Source organism: Lagopus leucura, unplaced genomic scaffold (genome assembly GCF_019238085.1).
Source record: "Lagopus leucura isolate 7727_CA_CO unplaced genomic scaffold, USGS_WTPT01 Super-Scaffold_100001, whole genome shotgun sequence".
Lineage (NCBI taxonomy): Eukaryota > Metazoa > Chordata > Aves > Galliformes > Phasianidae > Lagopus > Lagopus leucura.
Window position 1 is genome coordinate 102172406 of NW_024962262.1, and position 24405 is coordinate 102196810.

At 39.7% G+C, this 24405-nt stretch overlaps 2 protein-coding genes across 2 annotated transcripts in view; both read left to right on the forward strand.

The window, feature by feature from the left end:
* Nucleotides 1-17971, forward strand: part of LOC122178230 (ovostatin-like) — a 30295-nt gene extending 12324 nt beyond the window's left edge. The window contains exons 15-29 of the mRNA XM_042868286.1: nt 1421-1542; nt 2178-2229; nt 2529-2612; nt 3544-3720; nt 7338-7419; nt 8301-8457; nt 8926-9000; nt 10261-10426; nt 11201-11421; nt 11946-12161; nt 12293-12417; nt 12705-12795; nt 15170-15241; nt 15544-15646; nt 16575-17971. Coding sequence (XP_042724220.1) covers nt 1421-1542; nt 2178-2229; nt 2529-2612; nt 3544-3720; nt 7338-7419; nt 8301-8457; nt 8926-9000; nt 10261-10426; nt 11201-11421; nt 11946-12161; nt 12293-12417; nt 12705-12795; nt 15170-15241; nt 15544-15646; nt 16575-16627 — 1796 coding nt within the window. The 3' untranslated portion in view covers nt 16628-17971. The remainder of the gene's footprint in view (nt 1-1420; nt 1543-2177; nt 2230-2528; nt 2613-3543; nt 3721-7337; nt 7420-8300; nt 8458-8925; nt 9001-10260; nt 10427-11200; nt 11422-11945; nt 12162-12292; nt 12418-12704; nt 12796-15169; nt 15242-15543; nt 15647-16574) is intronic.
* The window catches only part of LOC122178229 (ovostatin-like), a 95077-nt gene that overhangs the window by 40173 nt on the left and 30499 nt on the right, over nt 1-24405 (forward strand).

Sequence of the window (24405 nt, forward strand, 5' to 3'; positions counted from 1 at the left end):
TATTTCTTGTCTATTTTAGGAAGAATTGTTCACTTGCCTTGTCATGCTTGGAATACTGTCAGGACTTGATGAGGCTATAATAATTCAGTTGACAGTCTTATCAAATCAATTCTATTCAGTAAGAATGAATGAGTGAAGAGGACATTGCTCCTCCTTAGTTTAACCCAGTTGTGTTAATTTACACTATCTTTGAGTCAGCATTGTCTTCAAAAGAAGCATTTACAGCAGCTTGCATGTGCTAGTACGTTAAAAATTGAAGTATAAAAAAACTTTAGCAAAAATTCTTCTGAACATGAACAACAGATAAGCCTTTTCTTTAAAATGTTTCTAAATCAGTGTGACTGATTTCTTTCAAACTCAGTGGAAAACTTATAGTAAGACAAGAAGTGGATAAGCAGTGAAATAGTGCTACAAAGCTGAAAAAAATAAAGCTGTGGTCTCTCTAGCATTTTGTCCCAAGAGGAAAACTCCTTTGGATCTCCTATTTGCAACGACTTCAGAGGTAAAATGAGCAGTGCCTGTCAAGCTGCTCACTCTAGAGTTGTTCTGGTGTGTTGCAGCAGCACTGAGGCTGCTCTTAAGCATTGCCTTCAGTTAATGAATTCTGTCTGAAGGAAAGAGGCAGCGGCGCATGCTGTATTGCATGTATTGCAAGTATTGCAACACTGCCCCTTGGCCAGAGAGAGATAACAAAAGATCAAGAAGAGGTAGAAACTGTTAGTGAGTACTGTCAGTTGTTTGGCATTCATCACTATTTCATTCCTTGTACTGGACCCTGTCATAGTTTCAGCTGGGAAGGAATTGTTTTCTTCGTAGTGTCTGGTATGATGCTGTTTTGGTTCTAGGAGAAAAACAATGTGATAACACACCAGTGTTTATAGTTGCCTGCTAAGCAGTGAAAGTGATGGGAACTCATCTCTTTCTCCCACTGCTCAGGGGACTAGCTGGGCATCCGCTAGATATTGGTGAGAAACTGCTTGTACACCATTTGTTATATACATACATATACGTGTGTATATATATGTATATAACATGTTATGTATAGGGTATAGAATATATTGTGTGGTGTGTGTGTGTATATATATATAGTCATAACTATTTTCCTTCTCCTTTTCTCTATCTTAGTAAATAGTTTTATCTCAACCCATGAGTTCTGCTTTGTTCTTTTGATTCTCTCCTTCATCCCACTGGGAAGGGGAAGAGTGAGCTAATGATTGTGTGGTGCTGAGCCTCTAGGCAACTGTTCCTTGCCATCCTTGGAGAGATGTGGAGCTTTAACTAAATTTCTTTCTACTAAGCTGCCTTTAGAGAGATACATTTGTCAACAGACCACAAGACTAGAAGGAGGCAATGAAAGCCAGAGGTAACTATAGACACAGAAAATAACTTTCTTTTCTTGAACTGGTGGTTGGCTCTCCAGGCGAGGTGAAATTCACAATTACTGCTGAAGCCAAACTGAATACTAAAGCTGCCAAAAATAGCACACCAGCAGAAGAGGAGACAATTCGCACGGACACCCTGACTCAAATGCTACTAGTTGAGGTACAATACAAGATTTTCATGTACTCCCTGTTTTTTTTGGAAATTCAGTTCTCTTACCTATGATCTGGAAGATATTAGCTGATGTTAAGAGACAAGAAAGCTGGCACAGATGGAGATGTGTACAGTAGATTTCTCCATATGAAACTGAGAGTGGAATTCAGAACAATTTGGCATCCACTGTTCTTTCTAGAACAAAGAGCATAAATGCCCTGAACTCTCTGGATGTCAGCAGAGCTGTATTTAGAGGGGAAGAGATTCCATTCCTTATCTACATGTGCATTTTGCCTGTGATTGTAATACTGGGGAGAGGAGGGCAGATATGAAAGGAATGAGATTTGTCTTGAGCGTCCTAGAGTAGAAGAGACACAATTCTCCCCAAGTCCTCCTCAGAGGCTGGAAATGCCTATTTTATAAATGCTTTCTAAGAAAGATAATGCTCTGCACAGGCTGTGGTGTAATAATGAGAGTAGGACATGGACGAAGAGATATTCTAATGGAGATAAGGCAGAACTGGGTACAGGAGGATGCACCCTCTGGATAGCAACATCTATGTAATACCTTACACTATTTAATTGTTTCTGGTTTCATGGTGATGTTTTTTTTTAATTCTCCCTGACCTGTCTGCAATCAAACAGCCTGAAGGTGTTAAAAAAGAATTGACTCAGAGCTCCCTCATCTGTACAAAAGGTAAGGCAAGTTTATTCATTGAATCCAGGAAATCAGTAGAAAGAATTCACTGCTTTGTTGCTTTTGTCCTATGAAATCGGAGACCCTTCCAGAGGAGAAAGAATGGTCTCAGGGTTGAGGAGATGAGATGGGCTACAGCTCAGGATTTTCAAAAATACCTCAGACTCATTGGGCATGGACTCTTCAGCAGTTTCATTATCAAAACAGCAAATAGTAATTCTAACTGTAGTCATGCTTAGAAAGTAAAAATTTCCAGAAAAATGATATTTTCAACAATTACTGTTATGTTTTGTTGTTAGGCACAACAGTTTCTGAACCAGTGCTTCTCAACCTGCCAACAAATGTAGTACAGGGATCAGCCAGAGTTTATTTTTCTGTCATTGGTAAGTGTAACACCTAGACTACAATTGAAAGTGAAGTATTTTTTTCCTCCTGTGTGGCTTCCAGTGCTATCATGTATACCTATGCAAAACTAAAACAAATTTGAGGAGAATCTTCATCTTGATTTTAAACAAATGTTTCCTACTTTCTGAAATGAACAACCATCTTTCTTTGCCAAAATTATCTCCTATTGTATGAAAAAAGGATAGAACAAAACAGTAAAATTATTTCCATTTATATTTCATTTCAGATAACATTGCATTAGCTATCCTGTTCTGTGCAGTAAAACTGAAAAGTAAGCAAAAGCAGACTTCTTGGAAAAAAAATTCACATTGTTTTGATTTCTTAGATAGAAGACTTCAAAAATATGCTGACTGCATAATTCAAATTATACTTTTGCATAATGAAAAACATTTGTCTGTTCACAAATATCTGTAGAATGAGACTTTCATATCCCAGTCTGACCTACTAATCTTAAACTCATTAAAAATAAAAGTTCTCCTTAATGAAAAGTTTATGAGATTCTGAACGCAGACTGCTTTCTAAAAACAGTTGTTTTCCGTGCCAGAGACAGTGTGGAATGTACTGGTACTGTGGAATACAGCATATGTAGCCCATCAGCGACATATGATCAACTGTCATTTTCACATATGCACACCAAAAAGGAAGCACGCTGGAAAGGCTAGGGAATACTAACTCAGAAGGGTTGATAGCTGATTCTCATAAATCATTCCAGTCAGTATCAGTGCTCGGTTCCTTCTTAAATTTACAGTTTCTCAGGTGCCCAGCATCAAAATCAAAAATCATAATATTCTTTGACTGCTGTGATTATTATGGACTCAAAGGCAATGGAGTAATGTAACATAAAGCAATGTATAAAGCTGTGTAATAAAAAATATACTTGACCTAACTGCTCGTATCTTTAATTCTCAGGAGACATTTTGGGTACAGCCTTAAGGAACATGGAAAACCTCCTCCATATGCCTTATGGCTGTGGAGAACAGAACATGGCCTTGTTCACACCCAACATCTATGTCCTGGATTATCTGAATAAGACTGGGCAGCTGACTGAAGAGATTAGAGTCAAGAGTACTGGATATTTAACCACAGGTGACAGCCTTTCACATTCTTTTATCTAGTATTGTGTTTAAACTTTGGAGCTCTAATTGGTGAACGCAGATCTCTGCATTCTAGCACCACATGTGCTAGACTTTGAGGAGATCAGCTCCAGAGCAGAGAGTTGCACAAAGGTCCTCTCCCAGCAAAATGATGTTTAAAACTGCAAAATCAGAAGTGTGGTGGCTGTAACAAGAGGCAGCTCTGAGACAATGCGGACAGAACCAGAAGGAACGGCAGCACTATAAAAATCAAGACAACCTCAAAGACTTCCTATAGAGACTGGTTTCAGAGCGTAGGCTCATGCTGGAGGCCTTTCCCAGCGAGGCAAAACCACAGTGAAAACCGCTAACTCAGGAACCCTAGAGCCTCTGGGGAGAGGCAGCTATAATACAGCATGGGTGGAGCCAGGAGAGACAGCGGAATCTGCCCACACGTACAAAGGCAGCCCCTAGGAGCACTAGTGACTAGGAGCAGGCAGATAGGGTATGGTGTGGCAGTAGGGAATGTTGCAGCACTGTGCAAGGCAGTTCGCTCAGGAAGAGCGAGTAGACAGAGCCAGCACCCTTGGGCTAGAGGGGTAAATTCAAAAGGGGATTATTGCCCTCTAGGTACAGGGCTATCCTGTGATTGGACTATGGGATTAATGTCCCCAGAGAATAGATCAAGGTATCCACCCGATGGAAAGCAAGGGCATTGGCACCCAGCAGGAAAGATGCCAAAACTCAGCTTGATCTCTAAGGCAAGCATACAGTCATCCAGGCCTCCAGCTGCACGGAGTGCCTGAGCCTTTCTCTGACATCCTTTGGCAGCCATGAGAGCAGCTGTGTGAGGTGTGAATGGGTGGATAATTTGTTCAGCACAGTGGAGAGGTTATGAGATGAAATATATAAGTTTAAAAGTGTCATGGGGACCAAGAGGACTGAGCAGAGGAACTACATTGCCCTTGCAAAAACAGGTCTACCACAGAAGAAGGCAGAAGATCCAAAGAAGACTGTATCCTATCACTCTGAGGCTGAACTCAAAGAAAACTCAAAGGAAAGGAAAGAAAAACTGGAAGAAAATCTGTTCTCAGAACTGCAGAACTCATTCACTCTAAACCCCCAAGTGCTTCTGTATAACAGTACAAGGCTCTGGATACAGAATGCCTGTCTTTGGGTGTTAACAGCCCATTTACACTGGAGGAATAAATAAAATCAAAACAAAAAAAGCCTTCCACCATTATCAAGGCTACATCTTCAAAGAAGAACAGGGGGTTATTAGTTATAGAGAGCTCTTCCCTGCAGAGAACTGAATGCCCAATACTCTAAGCATATCTCCTTCTTAGAGAAGTCATCTTAGAGAAGTCTCTATGGGGCTCAGGTGAAGGATATAATGAGATAATTACCTAGCCTGGTATGGCCAACATCACTGCTTTTCCACTTGGAAAGTGATGAAATGGCTACATGCAATTCAAAGGCCATCAAAAGGGACTTCGGGGCTTTGGAACATCAGTTGAAGGAACTGATGGCACAGATAATCTTCTGTTCTGGGTAAGAAAAAAGAAATTGAAAGATCCTATTGATAAACAGCTGGCTTTGTGACTGCCTCTGCTAGAACTTTGGGTTTTTTGAAAGTGGAGCGGCCAATATGGCACCAGGCTTGCAGGAGCTAGATAGGGTTATCCTTTCTCAAAGGGGGAAGATGGTTCTTGGCAAAAAGCTGTCAGGGCTCATTGTCAGGGGGAGGGGGGCTATAGTGAGCCTGCCCATGATAAGCTGTGGGACAGCATAGTTAGGTTAGAGGAACTGGGTGCTAGTGGGGGCTGTCAACCTGCTGCACGTTTAAGACCTTGTGGTGATGAAAGCAAGAGGAAGACTCGAGGTAGGTAATTAAAAGGAATTAAGGAGTTATCCTCAAAGAAGTTGACAAGACTGGCTGCCCAGCTGATATGCCTGTACACTGATGCAAGAATGGTTTTTACAGCTACATCAACAAGAAAAGGAAAGTCCAAGAGATACAGGACAATCCAATACAGGACAACTTAGTAACAACGAACAGGGAGAAAGTTGAGGCAATTGACAATTTTCCTCAGTCTCCACTAATGATAGGTTTTCGTACAACCCTTGAGTAGATGAGTCAAAAGGTGAGGACTTGGAGAGCAACGCCCCTCCTGCTGTAAGTGAAAATCAGGTTCATAACACAGAAGAAACATAAACACCCATATATTTATGGATCCAGTGAGATGTGTCCCAGAGTCCTGAGGGAATTTGCTGATATAGTTGCCAGGCCTCTCTCCATGATATTTGAAGAATGATGGTGGTCAAGTGAAGTGCCTGATAGCTTTTTTTTTTTTTTTAAAAAAAAAAAAAACATCCATTTTTCAGAAAGGTTGACCCAGGAAACTGCTGACTTCTGTACCAGGGAAGATCCTCTTGGGAGCTATGCTAAAGCATGTGGAAGAGAGGGAAGTGATGCAAGAAAACTAGCATGACTTCACCAAGAACAAGTCCTCATTGACCAACTTAGTGGTCTTCTATGATGGACTATATCAGTGGAAAAAGGAAGAGCTGCTTATGTTATCTATTGGGCCTTCAGTACGGCCTTTGTCACAGTCTTCCCATAAAGTCCTGCTCTCCAAATTGGAGAGATGTGGGTGGGATGGACTGACCATTCAATGGATGAGGAACCAGCTGCAAGATTGCACCCAGAGGATAGTAGTCAAGGAATCAATGTCTGGATAGAGATCGGTGACAAGTGGTGTTCCTCAGGAATCTGTACTGGGAATAATGCACTTTAGTGTCTTCATCAACTATATTGATAGTGGGATTGAGAGCGCCATCAACAAGTTTGCCAGTGACACCAAACCTGTGTGGTACAACTGATATGAATGGGAAATGGGATGCCATCCAGAGAGACCTAGACATGCTTGAGCAGTGGGCTCAGGAGAACCTAATGAGATTCAACAGATTCAAGTGCAAAGCATTGAAGCTGGGTTACTGCAACCTTCACTATTAATAGAAGCTGGGGGGTGAAAGGATTGAGCACAGCACTGCTGAAAAGGACTTTGGGTTTCTGATGGATTGCAAGCTGGGCATCAGCCAAAGAGAAGGCTTCAGGGAGACTAGACAGAAGCCTTTCATTATCTAAAGGAGGCTATAAGAAAGAAAAGGGCAGATTCTTGGGAGCCTTCAAGGGAAATGGTTTCAAACTAGAAGAGAGGTTTAGATTTGATATAAGGAAAAGGGTTTTGTTTTGTTTTGTTTTGTTTTGTTTTTTTGTTTTTTTTGCAATAACAGTAGTGAGCCACTGGAACAGGTTGCACCAGAAAGATGGTGGATGTCCTGTCTTTGGAAGCATTCAAGGTTAGGCTGAATGCAGCTCTGAGCAACCTGTCCTGTTTCCTGCAGGGGCATTGGTCTAGATGTTATTTAAGTGTCCCTTTCACCTCAAGTCTGTGATTCAATGTATTGCACAGAAGCCTGTGATGGCAGCAAGCCAAAGAAGCATTTAGTACTGTCAGGAGCATAAGTGTCTAGAATCTTAGTGTTAAAACACAGTGTGCTTCTGTTGAATAAAGACCATAACTAGTTCTTATCTCTGATAAGAAAACATCTTTATTGTATTTTCAGGATTCCAGAAACAGCTGTCATACAAACACCAGGATGGCTCCTACAGCTCCTTTGGGACACGAGACAAGGAAGGAAATGTGTGGTAAATGATGACACTTTCTATTTCCCTAGTTCGGAATCTTTAGGCTTTGAAACGTTTCTGGTGATTCTTATTTTTAATGGACTAAATGGACATAGTTCAGTTAATTTGGATCTCCCACTAAGAGAGATGTGAGTAAAACTGGAGACGTTGCAACAGAATGACAATAAGGTGGTCAGGGTCTGGAGCACATAATGCTCAAGGAGAGACTGAAAGAATTGAATTTGTTCATCCCATAGAATGGGAGGCTAATGGATACCTAGATACAGCCTTCTACCACCTAGATCAGGGCTGTAGACAAGACAGTCAAACTCTTGTCAGAGGTGCACAGAGTAAGGAAAACAATTTTTCTGTATGCAAATTGCAGCAAGGAAAGCTGGATAGAATTAAAACAAGTCTTGCCTAGAAGAAGGGTGTAGCATTTAAGCAGGTGCCCAGAGAGGGTGTAGAAAACTCAATTTCTGCAGATTTTTGCCATGTGGCCGGGCAAGACACTGAGCAATCTGACTGAGCTTTGATGGTGATCCTAGTTTAAGCAGGTGATGGGACTGGAGACTTCTAGAAGTCCCTTCCTACCCAGTTTATTTTATAATTGTGTTGGTTAAAGTAAGAAATAACTACCATCAATCATCAAGCTGTGTCTATGCTTTACTCCAGCTCTGAAAGAAAGGTTTCAGCGCAGTAATGGAGAAATCTCAGGTCAGTTTTTTTTTTAATACCAGAATTTTAAATATTTATTTAAAATGTACAAAACACTTGTTTCTTTTACCACAGGCATTATGGATTTCATTCTATGTCCATTTCTATTCATATCCAGTTACTGGTATACCTTCTCGTAATCTTGTTCACACTTTATGTGCTTTCTGGTTCTGGTTCACCTGTAGGCTCACTGCCTTTGTATACAAGTCATTTGCACAAGCAAGACGGTACATCTACATTGATGAAAACATCCAGTCTCAAACTCTGATCTGGCTGGCAAGAAAGCAGAAGGCAGATGGCTGCTTTGAAAATGCTGAGTCACACTTCAACAGTGCTTTGAAGGTAATTGAGTTCAGTATACTTTCAAACTTCCAGTCCTGCCATTGGTATCGATTTGGATAATTTCAGCTAGACACAGGCTAATCACCAGACCCATACTCTCCCGTTCTCTGATGTCTCTTATAAAAGCAGGGCATGAGTATTGTCTCCCATTGATGATGAGGTAGAAACAAATAGAATTTTCTAAGTTAGACACCTCAGGTTTTTTTTTCCACCACTGCATTTAACTGCAGGCTACACAAGATATTATATGCTTTATTACATGTGTAAAGCCAAGAAAAAGCACGCTTTTGGCTTTATCCTGACTGAACTCTCTTTTTCTTGTGCACACAGGGAGACAGAAATTGATTCTGACGTCTGTTCTAACTATTATGTAGACTATCATTAAAATCCTATTTTTTTGTTTTCTAGGACACCTGTACTGACACTTTTTTTTTTTTTTTTTTTTTTGCTTGTGGCTTTTTTCTTCAGGGTGGTGAAGAAGGTGAATACTCACTTACAGCATACATTGTGGCAGCATTGCTGGAAGCTGGACACTCTGTTCAGGTAGGTAGTTGATGCAGTTGTCCTTTTTTTTCAGTTTGGTCAGCCACACGTCAAGCAATGAACAAGTCTTTGTACTCACATAAATTTATTTTTAATGTCTTAAATTCTTGTGCAGTATGGTCAGCACAGGAATCTGTTTCCAGAACCCTGCAGTTGCCATAAGCATGGTTATTTGTTCAATTTGTATGGATTCATCTGATTGCATAGAATCCCTGAGGAATCCAGTTGTGATAAACAGTAGTAGTCTATATGCATGCATCATCCATACTGGGTTTACCTACCCCATTCAGAGTTCATTCTGAAGTTCACTCTGGATTTGCCCAGTCCCAAATCCAAGATATCCAAATCTCCAGTTCTACAGATCATCTCTGTACATTTAGATCCATGTTGTGTGTCATTGTTAAAAATGAAAGGAAATTATGAGCTACTGGTTGGAATACTTAATAGGTGTGGGAGAGTGAGAACTGAGTTTTGTTCTCTGTAATGTACTTCTTGAATATCTTTGAGACCCTGACCTGATTCTTTGTTCTTCTGTAAAACAGGGATGATTATAATTGTTCGCATTCTTACAAAAGTGTTCTAAGCATGCTGAGTTTTACAAGGCCCTCAGATACTGTGGGATGGGACATAATTTATGTACTTAAGGTAGACAAGACAAACACATTGTGCAGCACTGAATAGTTCTGCACCTTTGAGGGCTTAGTTCCCAATATCTTTTATAAGAAGCTCCAAAGCCTGGTGCCAACCTCTATAAGTGAGACTGCATAGACAACTGCTACTATGGTTATTAGTGTGCTGGTGATGTACCTAAGCTGAACCAGGGCTCACAAAGATAATCTGTAGGGATAAAAGGTTGAAGAGTTATCTTGATAGCTATAGCTTGCAAATGAGTAATAACACCCATATGAGAGAGCTTGCTTCATTATGACTATACAGTACACTTTACAGAACTCTGTAAAACTGATCCCACTTTCTAGATGAAGCAATCAAATGTCGAAGGGTTCTCTTGCAAAAGATCATCTCACAAGTCAGGAGAAGGAACAATACTCTGTTAGTTCTCCAAACGAAAGTAGAAACAAACTAGCACTGCTGCAATATCATATTTTAAAAGAGATGCATTGTAGGCCCCTAGATGTAGAACTGATTTTGTATATTTTAGAGTAAAGAATCATATGGTAGCTTGAGAAGTGATGAAGGTCTTTAAAGGGAAGCTGAGACACAAACTGGAGTACCTGATGACTATACTGTATTTTGTCCTAGCATCCTGTGGTTTGGAATGGCATGAACTGTTTGGAGACTGCATTTAGCAATGGGGTCCACAACCTGTATAACCATGCCCTCTTTGCCTACGTTTATGGCTTAGCTGACAAACAGGAAAGGAATCAATACTTTCTTGAAAATTTGGACGAAAGAGCTACAAAAAAAGGTGAGTGCAATATGGCCATGGTGCAAACAATAAAGCTGATGGAATGGCCTATGGCCTGGTGTAAGTTATTCTCACGTACCTATTTCTCTCTCATGCTGTTCCCCTCCCATTTCATGTCTGAATTTACTTCTATGAACTTCTCTCTCTGTCTTTTGGCCTCACTATGGATTGAGCTGTGGACTGATGTTCTTAGAATTGTTAAATAATCTAGATGGGAAAAGACCTCAGGAAGACTCCCCAGTCCAACATTATGGAAGACTGCATCTAGTTTTCCCATTAGCCTTCTCTTCTACATGCTCAATTAGCTCATTACCATTTTGGCATCCTTCTGCTGCACTGCTTTCATGTCATAGAATCATAGAATATCTTAGGTTGGAAGAGACCCCAGGGATCATCAGGTTCCATTACTCCTGCCACAGGCAAGATCACCAACCTCCAGATCTGGTAATAGAACAGGCTGCCCAGGGCTCCATCCTGCCTGGCCTTCAACACCTCTAGGATGGGGCATCCCCCATTTTTACTTGTACTGCTCCCTTTCATTAATTTCCTTTCTGTTTTCTTTTCCTCCTTGAAACTGACATTCATACAGCTTAGAACATCACAAGCTAAAAAACCCTTTTAGATAAAGGAAGGGTGAGAATTGTATGCCTGTCTCCCACGTGTAGTGAATTAACTAGCAAGTATTTTTTTTAACGCTTTTTGCATTGTTTTTTTTTTTGTTTGTTTTTGTTGTTGTTGTCCTGTATTCAGGTGGTTCTGTTTTTCTGTTTTCAGGTGGTTCAGTTTACTGGCAGAGAGAAAATAAGCCACCAACAGAACATTTCCATGCTTTCTATTCCCGTGCTCCTTCTGCTGAGATTGAAATGACCAGCTATGTGCTTCTGGCTATGCTCAACAAAGCTGAACTCACATCAGATGACTTATCATATATCTCTCGCATTGTGTACTGGCTTGTGAAACAACAGAACCCATATGGGGGTTTCTCCTCCAGCCAGGTGACAACTGGGTGTGGTAAAGAGAACACCTTTTGGGAATAGTGCAGCCTGCAAGGTGGATGACATTTCTTCCTCACTGTACATTCAGTTGAACAGTATTTCATAAGTGGTGCCTACATAAGTCTTGTTAGAGCACATTGAGCTCGCTCTCGGCAGCTCCATATATATATATATGTGTGTGTGTGTATATAAAAATATATACATATATATAAATATATACATGTAAAATATACATTTTTAGTATTTTATATATATATATGTATGTATGTGTATATATATATTAGGAAATAGCAATTCATCTGATTTTCAAGTTACCTGAAGACAACAGTAACTGTTGATAGAGCATTAATCCTGGGATAATTCATGCCCATTGCTCCAGAACTTGTAGCCTCTCTCCTTGTCTCTTTACAAAGTCCTCCAGCATTTATGTGCACTGACAAAGGAAGATAGCAGCTTTGCTAATCTCATGTACTATCTCACAGCTGGATATCTACCTAATTGGGGATAATATTTTTTTTTTTCAGGACACTGTTGTTGCCCTCCAAGCTTTAGCCCAGTATGGATACCTCACCTTCACTAAGGAAAGTCATAACACAATTAAGGTCAACTTCATGGAAATCCCCAAGACGGCTTTCCAGGTGAATGACAAGAACCGGTTCTTACTGCAGCAAACTTCTCTACCCATTGTTCCAGGGAATTACAGTGTGGAAGTGTATGGCACAGGCTGTGTCTATATGCAGGTAAATAAGCTGGAAACTCACCACCATCCTACTGAGGACTAAGCAGGAGTCATCTCTGCCTCATTCCCTTCTGTACCTCATGGCAAAGCCACTAGAATCTGTGACCATCTCACACTTTTCATCTCTTTTAGACAACCCTGAGATACAACATCCATTTACCAAAGAAAGCCGCAGGATTTTTTCTCTCTGTAGAGTCAGCCAATGTGTCCTGCACAAGCAACTTCCCACCAAAGATTGACCTTGTCTTCTCTGCCAGGTAACCTCCTTTTACTGATCTACCCTTTTGCATTTCAGTTTGGTGAAGCATCTCAGGAAGGATTTAAGTATAGACAGTTAAGTGCTACTGTGCAGGAAGACAAACAGGACAATATCCTGAAACACTTTTGTCCTTCATTGCTAAATTTTTCCTATATGCTATACATCACTGGGACACCAGGACGATCCAATAAAGAGATTATCTGAGTTGTCTATGAGTTGGAGCTGAAGATGTCTTTCAGTGGTCTCCTCTCCAACTGCAGATTAACGTAACTTTTCTCATTTCAGTTACACAGGAAATCGTAATGTCTCTAACATGGCTATTATTGATGTGAAGATGCTCTCAGGATTTAATCCCGATAGAACTTCCCTGAAAAAGGTAAAGAATGAGAGGAAAATGAATAGTAAGCCCTAGAAATATAGGAAACTGATAAAAATATGTCTGATCAGTAAGTTGTGGTCCCATGGGACTTCTACAAAAAGCCTCTGTCTTCTGTCAAACTCTGTGTCAGACTTGCAGCTGCTCATCTGAAAACAAGTCTGTTAGGAGCTGCCAAGTCCAGTAGCCTGAAAGAGGTGAAAATGTTGTTGCCATGTCCAGCCAATACTAAGGCTAAAGATGTACTTCCAGTAGGTACACATGCACACAACAGACATATACAACTGTATTCATATACGCAGCTGATCATACAGATCAGCTGAGACAGAAACAAGCATTTATACAAACATATTTAGCACAGATGAACTTATCATCTTCCCCTTTCTGTCTGATCAAGATGAAAGATCATCCGTGGCAAATATATTTTCTACACATGCATAAATGCAATGTGGTTCTCTCTAGTAGCTGGCTCCAGGTCAGTCTGACCAATAGCTGCCCTTGAATTCTTGGTCTGACACAAATTGCCTTATGTTGGCACCTGCATATATATATATCTATATATGCACCCTTGAGGCCCTGTGCACCTACACATATGTATAGTTGTTTTACTAAGACACACACACATACAAGCACACAAAGAGTGGTCTCTCTGCTAGCTAGTCCAGGTGACCGGTCTGACCAATATGTGGATCTCAAGAACCTACTGGTTTCTCCAGTGACAGGTTCAGACATCCTCATAGGTGACTCAAATCCTGTTTTCTTCAGCATTGGCTCGTACTTACGCCTGTTTCCATATTGGGCTGCCAAGCCACATAATGTACTCTCACACTACTCCATTTTTATATCCACCAGCAATCTCACACTTATTTACACACCTGCACACCCTTTACATGCACTCTGGACTACTGGAACCCCATGCATATATTCCTCTTTGATTCACGTTCCCTTCTTCAGCATCTAGTAGTCTGTGCATACACAGAGAACGGAAAGTCCCTCACCAAGGAAAAGAGTTTGAGTTTAATAAGAATGCAGGACAGATTGCAGTGATCTTAGAGAAGATGCTGTCAGACAAGTGTACCTGTTTAAATGTAACTGGCCTCTTTTGTCCTATTTCCCTTCTATTTCCCCATACTTTTTCCTCCCAGTCTAACTTCATCCCTTCCTTCGTTACTTCTTTCCCTGAACATTCCATAATAATTCTTTCTTAACCACCAGTACCCCATACTCAGTCCCATGCCCCTGCAGCATTCTCTTCTTAGTCTGTAAGGTGATCCAGCAATTTTCTGTTATTGATTCCTCTAGTATGCCTCACTCCTGCATGGTGGGGCTGCTCACTCACCTGTGGCAGCCCTAGGAACCAGGTCAACTTTTCTCCATTCCTTTGCACTCCTTTGTGTTTGTGGATATGATTATTTAATCACACAGCCCAATAGAATCCAGATAGGAAGAACTTCTGCTGTAGTTGAGTAAATGAGCATTTTACAAGTTTAGCTCTTTGATTTGTTTATTTGTTCCTATACATACAGTTTAAAGGGTAGAAAAGAAGCAGGTATTCCTCCTCCTTCATCCGTAAATTTGGTCACGATGTTGGTAACAGCGCAGAGAATATTGTTGATAACTGAATTCTACTTTCTGGAGTGATTTAGGCTTTATAACAGATATATCATCTTCAAGTCATGAAACTTACCTCATGAAGTTGATAAAAATAAGAATGCAATTCATTGTACAATCTTCTCATAGTGTGGTGCATTGGTGCATTTAAAACCAATTCAGCTTTGAATTCCTCCCCTGCCTTTGGAACTGTAAGAAATTCTTTGTAAGATTTTTTGCATTGAGATGTTATACTGTTTCACACCCTACCCTTTGCATCCACATGGGAAAAATGAATGGTTTTAATATTTGGAGCATTTTATTTTCATGCATTTTCATAGTAAAATAATTTTAATCATACGTTTTTCTACAAATTTTAAATTTGGGTTTTTTAAAATTACGTAATGCACTAAAAAATGAGTCATTTTGACCTGTAGAAATGATCATGCAATCCTAAATTTTTGCTGAAATGAGACAACTCTCAAGCTGATAATAAGAGAAATACATACCAAATCTGACTAGTAAATCAGGATTTTTTTTTTTTTTTCACTGGTGATTTATTTGTACTTGCCATCTTGTGAAAAGTCAACTTTTTGTATTTTTTTATTTTGGTCACAAAGTATCATGGTGGCACAACTGGAGAGTGGCAGCCACTTCAGACATATTTTCCTCACAATTTTTGTAATTATTTTTGATTTATTATTAATTATTAATCAATTAATACTTCTACTCCTCCTTGGCAGGTTGCCTATGCTGAAATTGATATAATTTGTTTTATTTATAGCTTCAATACCAACCTTCTGTTGTGGATCATGTAGACATCAAGAATGACCACATCTTCTTCTACCTTCAAAAGGTAGGTTTGGAGGTATTTTCTTTGGTTTTGTTAAACTGGAAGTTTAAAATAGGCTCCCAAATAGCAAAAAATGTCATCAGAAGCAGATTAGGAATATGAAAAAGAAAAGAGCAAAGAAGTTTTGCAACAAAACTTATTTAGTAACAGCATTTAAACAGTTATTTGATTTGACATGAAGTTCACAATCTTGAGAGGGCTGTAGAATGGTACTTTGTCACCCACTCTGACACAAAAATGCAACTGAACCTTACGTGTGGGAACAGACATGAAAAGCCTGCATCTTTTTGTCTTGCCATTTCCAGCTCTCCCAGAAAGAAGTCAGCTTCTCCTTCAGTGTAGAACAAAGTCTGCCTGTGTCAGATATCAAGCCAGCACCAGTACATATTTATGATTACTACGAAACAGGTAGGTGACCTCTGTAGACCTTAAAAACCTGTGAAATCAAGGTATTTATTTCAGCATTTCCTAGGTGAGAATAGTGGATTTTCCTTCACTGCTTCTGGGCAAGTGTCTGTTTATGTTTCTGCATTTGCAGCTTTTATTCCTCTTTGTTAGAGAGCAAACTAGCAATTTTTCTGCTTTGTGTTACTGGACTGCAAGGAGTTTGCAGAAGGATAGAAAGAAGCTGTCCTCCATCTTTTCATTTCTTGCTTCATTTAGGCACAAAGCAGATAAGAAAGTGGTGTGTCATGATTTGCTTTCTAGCAAACTACATATAGAAAGAAATATGGTTCCACTTTCTTTCCCCAGCTTGGACATGATAATAACACGAAGGCAGCAGTGTTCCCAACTTCCCCAAAAGAGCTCGTCTCATATTTTTAACATTGCTATAATAGGCTGTGGTCAAAGAACTATTCTGGACTTTATAGCTTAAGTAGGAATGACTACTCTATTGAACTCAGCAGGAGTTTAAGCACCTAGAATATGAATGACCACCTTTCTATGTCCAGCCTCAAGGAACTATAAATGCATCAGACATTACCAACTGTGACAGATTTGTTATCAAAACTGTGCTTTGAGTTCCATAAGCTTTTCTGAACATTGGTATAACTTCTTAGCAGAATAGCAGTAATATCCAGAGAATTCTTCCCGAATGCCTATTCAGCCACCTTACCTGTATATCATGTGGTCACAACAATGATGCATCTTAACAAACATTGTCAGAGGAGTGCATTATGCACTGACCATGTAAACCTGCAAGTGAGCACCTTGAAACTGGAAAAACACCACAAAATCTATCAAATGTTTTCTGATTCAGCATGGTACACATGGACTGGGGTCAGAATGATTTCTTACTTTAATACAACTGTCAGATCTCTTCTTTTCTTTCCAGATGAATATGCCTTTGCAGAATATAAAACACCTTGCTCCCCACCTTCTGACTGAAATCAGATATGTGCCAGAAGTAATGGGATAGAAGATATCAGGCAAACATTTGTAGAGGAAGAAGATAAGAGACTTGGTTGTTTCTGATGAGGGCAATGGAAAGCATGTAGAGGAATAAGGAATAAGCAAATCCCAACTTTCAGTCTTTTAAAATGACTTATACTGGCCCAGGCACCAAAAAAAAAAAAAAAAAAAAAAACACTACAAAAAAACAAAAAAAAACACCTTTGGATCAGTGTGGATCAGAAACTCTAAATAATATGGGTTTCCTAATAGGAGAGGATCTGTGCAGCCATCCACCTTTTTGGAAATACATGCCATAATTTCAGTGGCAGCTTTATGTAGAAGAAAACTCCTGAAACATGCATTCTTGGCCACAGATTCCTCTTAAGAAACCTAACATTTGGGAAAAATCTGCTGCTGCTGGGTTTTTTTTTTGTTTGTTTGTTTGTTTTTGTTTTTGTTTTTGTTTTTGTTTTAACTTATTTATTTATTTATTTATTTATTGCTTTTTCTATTCATCCTGTGGAAAGACTCAAGAAATGACATTGATTTCCACATTTTTCTGTGATTGAACTTGGGGAGTATTTCTTGCAGATGTTAAATTTCTGGTCACGGGAAGACAACTTTTATGCAGTTTTTGCTTCCATCTAGAAAGATCAACTCCAGTTTAATATCTCATATTTTACTGTTCCTTGAAATAACATGTTCTGATTGGTAATACTGTTTTTCTCAGTCATCACTCTTTGTTGTATGGGTGCTATACGATTTTTCATTAAATAAAAACTCATACCATTTGTAGGCCAACCGTTGACATCTTGACACCAGTGACATCTTGTGACGCAAAGTATCGAGGCTTTGGCTTCTGTGATGGAAACTTTATTGCCAAAGCGTGATAGTGTAGAAGAAAACAGAGATGCAACACAGGAAGTCTTTTGAGAATGTTTTAGAGAGGAACAGTGAATTTGTGTTTGGAGAGAGAAAAATGAGAGCCACAGGGAACTTAAGATGAGGCAGGGGTGAACTACAAGAGATTTCCTGTCGTGTTTTCTTCATTTAATGAATGAGTACAGCGGGCAGCCACACACTGTGGCTACTGCCCCTCACTGTCTACGGTAACCAGAAATGACCTTTGTCCTGACTATCCCACACTGGTGAAAGGACACAGAAATTATCAGCGTATCCATAACAATGTGAGTATAAATCTGCCAGTTGAATTATATCACTGAATTATATCACAGGGTGCCAAACACTGACTTGCTGAATGCAGTTTTCTCCAACCTTTTGACTTGCCTGGGCCACATATAAAATATATAATAAACTTAATGTATATGAGTAACAAAACTTATTTGTTAATGTCATTTTTATTAAAATATGTGAACAGGGAGGAAAAGAACATGAAACTAGTGGGATGTTTGACCTTGTTTTTGTGAAACTAATGTGTCAGGCTGGTTTGATGGCAGTGCTTGCCATATCTAGTGAGTTCTTAAGGTGTTTGCCAGAGATTTTTGAGGAACTATTGCTCTTCCCATTCTTTATCCTTGACAATAATTCTTCTCAAATGTATATACTGCCAAATATGATGACATGAATAAGGTGTGACTGTGAAGCAAGGGGTATTTTTTTTTTCTGGTAAGACAGAGATTATGAAAGTCTGGTAAAGAAATATGACCAAATTTTTGTTGAGTTGAATGTCTGATTGCAACTCTGTACATTCCATGTGTAAATTTACAAGTATGTGTTTATGTCGACTGAAAATGGAGTTCCAAATATATATATAAAAAAAGACTATTTTTGAAATCTTAAAACCTATTCTGAAATTTCTTTGTCAAAGCGGAAAGCACAGCTGTGTATTTTTCACTGTTTGCAGGACTGTGTTCAGCCAATGCATGAAATTGTTTGCCATAACTTGACCTTTAATTTAATTGACCCATTATTTAATTGATTTGACCCATTATTTAATTTCAAACACTGTCATAGTCTGAAATATAGCACAGATAAGGTGATTTTTACCTTGAAGACTCTTGTTTAATTCATTTAAATGAGCAGTCAAATCCACCAAAAATGCTAAATCTGTAAGCTATTTTTAATCTTCACATTCTGGCACAAATTTTCCTTTTGGTTTCATAAAGGACTTGATGTCACTTTGCATAGTTTTTTTTTCTAGCATTTTATACTGACTTAACCACCTTCCTTCAGAAAAGTAAATGATGACCCCCAAATCAGAATTCAAACTTATAAGGAATGCTTAGAGTTGGTGATGATTCCATTCCTTTGACTTCGTGAAATTCGCAGCTGCGATGACTATTTGCATGACATTATCAATTGTTAAAGCTTTTGGACATAAATTTTCCTGATGTCAGATGCAGTGATATTTCATCAAACAAGAGCTACCAGTGCTAACTGCATCATCTTCTATTGATTTTATAAATCTCTTTTTTTACCAATCATTACCACAGCACCATCAGTAGCTACACCAGATACATTGACAAAGGTTAAAGGAAATTGTTTTACTTTACTTTTTTACTGCTTCATACAATTCAAGAGATTCAGTTGTGTTCTTCAATGGCACCAAAGAAACCATTTCTTCAATGATACTATATTTATTATCAATATCTCTAATGAAAATGGCAAGTTGAGCCATATCTGTAGCATCTATCTAGAGATGAAGGCATCTGTCACCAAAGCATAAAATTTGGAATTAGCAGCTTTAGTCTCCAATTCTTTTTTTCGATAGATTTTCCTGTTTTTTCTCAGTGTGCCTGACTATACTCTGGCTAGACAAACCGATTTTAGAAAAATCTGTTTGTTTTTGTTTTGTTTTTATCAGGACAAATTACACCTGTTGTACTTTCCAATACATTGTTTAACAAACTCGCCATAAGGAAATAGTGGGTTTTTGTTTGTTTGGTTGTTTGGTTGGTTTATTTGTTTTTGCAATCAGATTTGCTGTCACCTAACTAGTTTTTATAACAGAGTCTATTTGAGGTTTGATTTTTTTAAAGAAGACTTTGTTGAGCCGAGATGTTTTTCTGGTTCATGTTTCTAAATATAATATTTTCTTGAATTGTAATCTATGAAAACTTCCAGGCATAATATTAGGTGTGGAAGGCACAAATACAGGCTCCCTCTGGGAGGTATCCTTGAAGCAGCACAATTATATCAGGTAACATAAGTGTATTATTCCACTGCCAAATAGATAACAGTAAGAGATAAGAAAGAGAAAGCAGCAGGGTCTGAGTAGCCTTTGCATACCTCCCATGATGCATCTGGAACAAGTTCAATTTCTGGGATGTCATGGTGGAAAGGAAAACTCTTTGAAATAAAACAGATTTGAAAGCTAGATATTGGTCAATGGCAAAAGCTTGAAGTGGTTCCTGTATATCATAAGGGATGAGGGTCTGGAAAGCAGTCAGAACCCATGCCCTGAGAAGCACACTGTGAATGCAGGGAATAACAAGCATACGCAACAAGGCTGATCAGAGCGCTGCATCAATACCAGCACCACCAAAAAAGGGCGGAGAGTCTTAGTAATTGAGGAATTCTTGCTGGGAGGCACTGAGGCTCCTATTTCCAGGGGCGCATGTTAGAGATCATATGTAAAAGATACGGAGATAGAAGGCTGTACTGCAGCTCATTAAACTCGAAGACCACTATCCTTTTATTGTCATTCAGGCTGGGTCCCAGGATGCTGCAATGAGGAAACTAAAAAAGTGTATAAAAGGACTTTACATCACTTGGAAAGGTGTTGAAGGGAACAGGGGGGCAGGTAATGTTCTCCTCTGTCCTCCTGATGGTGAGCTGGGGCCCAGAAAGAAGGAGGAGAACAAGTCAGGTAAATGACTAGCTGAGGGAGTGGTGTCTTGATCAAGTCTTTGGGTATTTCTATGTTGGGGAGGACTTTGAGAAATTGGGTATGTGAGCTTCTGATGGACTTCGCCTGAGCAAGTGTGGCACAAGTGTTCTGGGGAGCAAGCTCCCTTAATTGATTATCAGGACTTTACACTAGGTTCAAAGTGGAAAGGAAAGGGAGTTAGATGTGACAGAGAAGGGCTGCACGATGCTGTCACTATTGTTACTGTTGGAGATTGCAGGGAATAACCTCTGAGTTTTCCCATAGGATTGTGCAAGGACTCCTCAGAGAAGGTCATGCTGCCAATATCCTTTCCAAAATCTTCTTATATCCCTCTAGGTGTAACAGCACCTGCTGCTTCCCTGAAGTGCCTGTATACCAATATGCATAGTATGGGAAATGAACAGGATGAGCTGTAAATCTGTGTACAGTTGCAGGGTCAGCTTGCATGACTGGAATGCTGTCATGGAGGGCTATGTCTTTTTTGGGAAAGACAGGCTGGGGAAGTGAAGTAGAGGAATTGCCCCTTATGTGAGAGAGCAACTAGAATGTATCAAGCTCCACCTGGGGGAGGGTGAAAAGTGTGGAGAGCTTGTGGGTGAGAATTAAGGGGCAGACTGGTATGGGTGACACCATTGTGAGGCCGTACTACAGGTCACCAGATCAGGAGGAGGAAGTTGATGAGGCCTTCTACAAGCAGCTGGAAGTAAGCTCACAATCCCAAGCACTGGTTCTCATGGGAGTCTTTAACTATCCAGACACTCATTTGGCAAGTAACATGGTCAGGCACATGCAGTCCAGACAGTTCCTGAAATGTCTTGAAGATACGAAATGTGTTGAAGATAATTTTCTGATGCAGGTTTTGGAGGCACCAACAAGGCAAGGAGTGCTTCTGGACCTTGTTCTTACTAACAGGGATGGGTCTGTTAGGGATGTAAAGGTTAGGGGCAGCTTGGGATACAGCAATCATGAGATGGTGGAGTCCAAGATCTTGAGTGGCAAAAAGGCAAAAAGTAGGATTGCTACTCTGGACTTTCGGAGAGCCAACTTTGACCTTTTCCAGGACCTACTTGCAGGTATCTCATGGGTGAGGGTGATGGAGCACTGGAACAGGCTGCCCAGAGATATTATGGAGTCTCCTTCTCTGCAGATATTCAAGACCCATCTGGATGCCTACCTATACAGGCTGCTTTGGTGATTTCTTTGGCGTGGGAGTTGGAATTGATGATTTCTAGAGGTCCCTTCCAACCCCCACAATACTGTGATTTTGTGATCATAAAGGGACTGTAGTCTCCAACACATTATGTTATCAAGCAGCTAAGACAGACCCTTAAATTCTGCTCATTTTTCGTGTTGGAACCAAAGCGATATAATGACTAAATTTAAAACAGAAGAAAGAAATTTCAGCGTCTGCTCCTAAAGATAGAAGTCTAATTTCTTGGATTTGTCTTCTATGAAGTCTTGGTTTTGAAAACACCATTCGATGTCCCTGAAGTGACTGCACCAATATTCACACCCCTCTGCTAGAACAACCAGACAGCATTTGCCATCCTAAAAATGGAAAAAAAAAAGTCTGAGAAATGAAGCTGAAAGCCTGGTAAAGTGATATTTCATTTTGTGAAGCTACAAAGCTGCATTCAAGTGGGCTATTTGAAGAAGCATTTAAAGACATTCTTACTACACTGTTTGCTTTTCACAGATCAGGTTTCTGCTCAGAGGAATGCTGGAGATCTGTTATGTCAATAACATCCACAATTTCATAAAAGGGCTTTAGGGATACAATTATATCAATCAAGCCTCTGTAGGTTTTGTACTTGATGGACGAGATCTCAAAGTGAAGCAAAAGTCCTGGGTCTTCACTCTCAAATTCAGCAAAGAAGGAAGCCCAGCCATGGAAGGGTACCGCACTGTGAAATAGTGGAGGGAAGGAGAAAGTAACAACAGGAACTAATCAAGAATTCTGAACACTTACACATTAAAACTATTGTTACTATGTGTTTGTGAGGCATTTTGCAGAAGAAAATGAAGAGTCGGGTTTTCCAAAAAGTAAAGAAAAGTCATGGCAATTTGAGGGCCTCAAGCATCTAGCTCTTTCTACATGGAACAGTCAGGAGTTGCCAACTGAACTCAAAGCAACTCAACCTATATACAGATTGCAGAAGTTAGGGCTCAGAAGACAGGGGAGTTGTGTGTGGTGATGAAGCATGAATGAGTTCATAGATACATAGAACGATGATCACCAGACTGGTCAGACATAATTTACCCTTGGTGAAGTTAGGCTGGCTGTCACAGATCACCTTCTCATCTTGCCTTAATACAGCTTCCAGGAGGATCTGTTTCATGATCTTCCTAGCCTCAGATGTGACACTCACTGACCTGTTGTTTCCCAGATTTTCCTTTCTCTTTTTCTAAAAAATGAGAGTGATGCTTCCCTTTTTCCAGTCACCAGGGACTTCACCTAACACCCATGACTTTTTGAATATGATGAAGAGTGACTCAGGATTTTCCTAACAAGGTGAGATGTCAGAGAATGTGTTTGGTGGTGTTTATCATGCTGAAGAGGTCTATTTTGGTTTCGTGTATTCTGCTAGCCAGGAGAGTGAAATATATGGAAAAATCACGTGCAACTTGTGTCAGCTTTTTTGTAAACAAGGTCTCTCAGTACCAGCCATGAGCTGAATGCTAGCATGGGAGTTTTAGAGAAGAGGTGCACAGTCAACTCATTGTCTCACTAGAGAATAGGGATTAACTAGCTGTGGTTTTGGAATTACATGTCAAAAAATTCCCATATTTATATATGTCATTAAGTATTTTCTTTCCTTCTCCCTCTAATAGAATCTTTGTTCACATTTATATTAGGGATGAACTTACTATGTACCAGGTATTTTATGAGGGACGTATTCAGTTGGTTTATTAGTAATGTCTCTACATCTGCCCAATTATTGCTGATGCTGCCTGTCAAGTTCAAGCAGAAGGTGTTAAATAACTCCTGGTCCTGTACATATAAGGAGAGCAGTGAAACAGCAAAGTCATCCCTAATCAAACGCTGGCTAACATGGTAGCCTAACTGTACTACGGTGTGTATAGCTTAGCCCAAGTTCTTTCAGGTAAACTGTGTGTATGTAGGAAACAATTTCTTTTTTAAACCTGTGTTCACCCCCATGCTTATGCAGCTGTAGTGTCAATAATCAGCATCTAACTCTACCCAACTTTGACAGGCATGTTTACCAGGACTGCAAGGACATAGCAAGGACAAGCAAGTAAGACTGTCGTCTTACTACTTCAGCTCATACACAGCTATTTCTGCTCAGACCTAGACTTCATTACACAAAGGGATATGAAAATATTGAACTCACCAGCACTCATGTGAGTTACAGCTGTGACAGACTCCTTGCAGCTGTTTGACTATCACATACCACTGCCTCCACTGCCTCCTCTAAGAGTGTAAATGCAGACCACTGAAATAAACTGTTACAGCCTTTCCTTCACTGCATTTTGTTGAGGTAAGCTGTGTCACATATCACTGTCAACTCTTACTCTTCGTCCAAGGATTCATATATTTTTGTTAATGAGCTCACCACCCCATTAACTAGCTTTGCTGATGAGAACTTTCCCAGACCAAACATCACTTAGAACAATGAAAGAAATACTCTATACTTGACTGGAGAGATTATTGGTCAAACAAGACTTTACCTGCAGTTACTTCATATATATTTCATATACTTCATATATACTTCATATAAATACTTCAGCATTGTTCCCCAGCCACCTGGGCCAAACCAAGCATTTCGACCTTTACTCTCTTAATCAAATCATTATGATCTAATCTGCTTGGAAAAAGTTTTATAGGAAGCAGTCATAGACACATATCAGTGCTTTACAATTTATTTTCACAGCTCCAACAACTAAGTTTCTCTATGCTGAT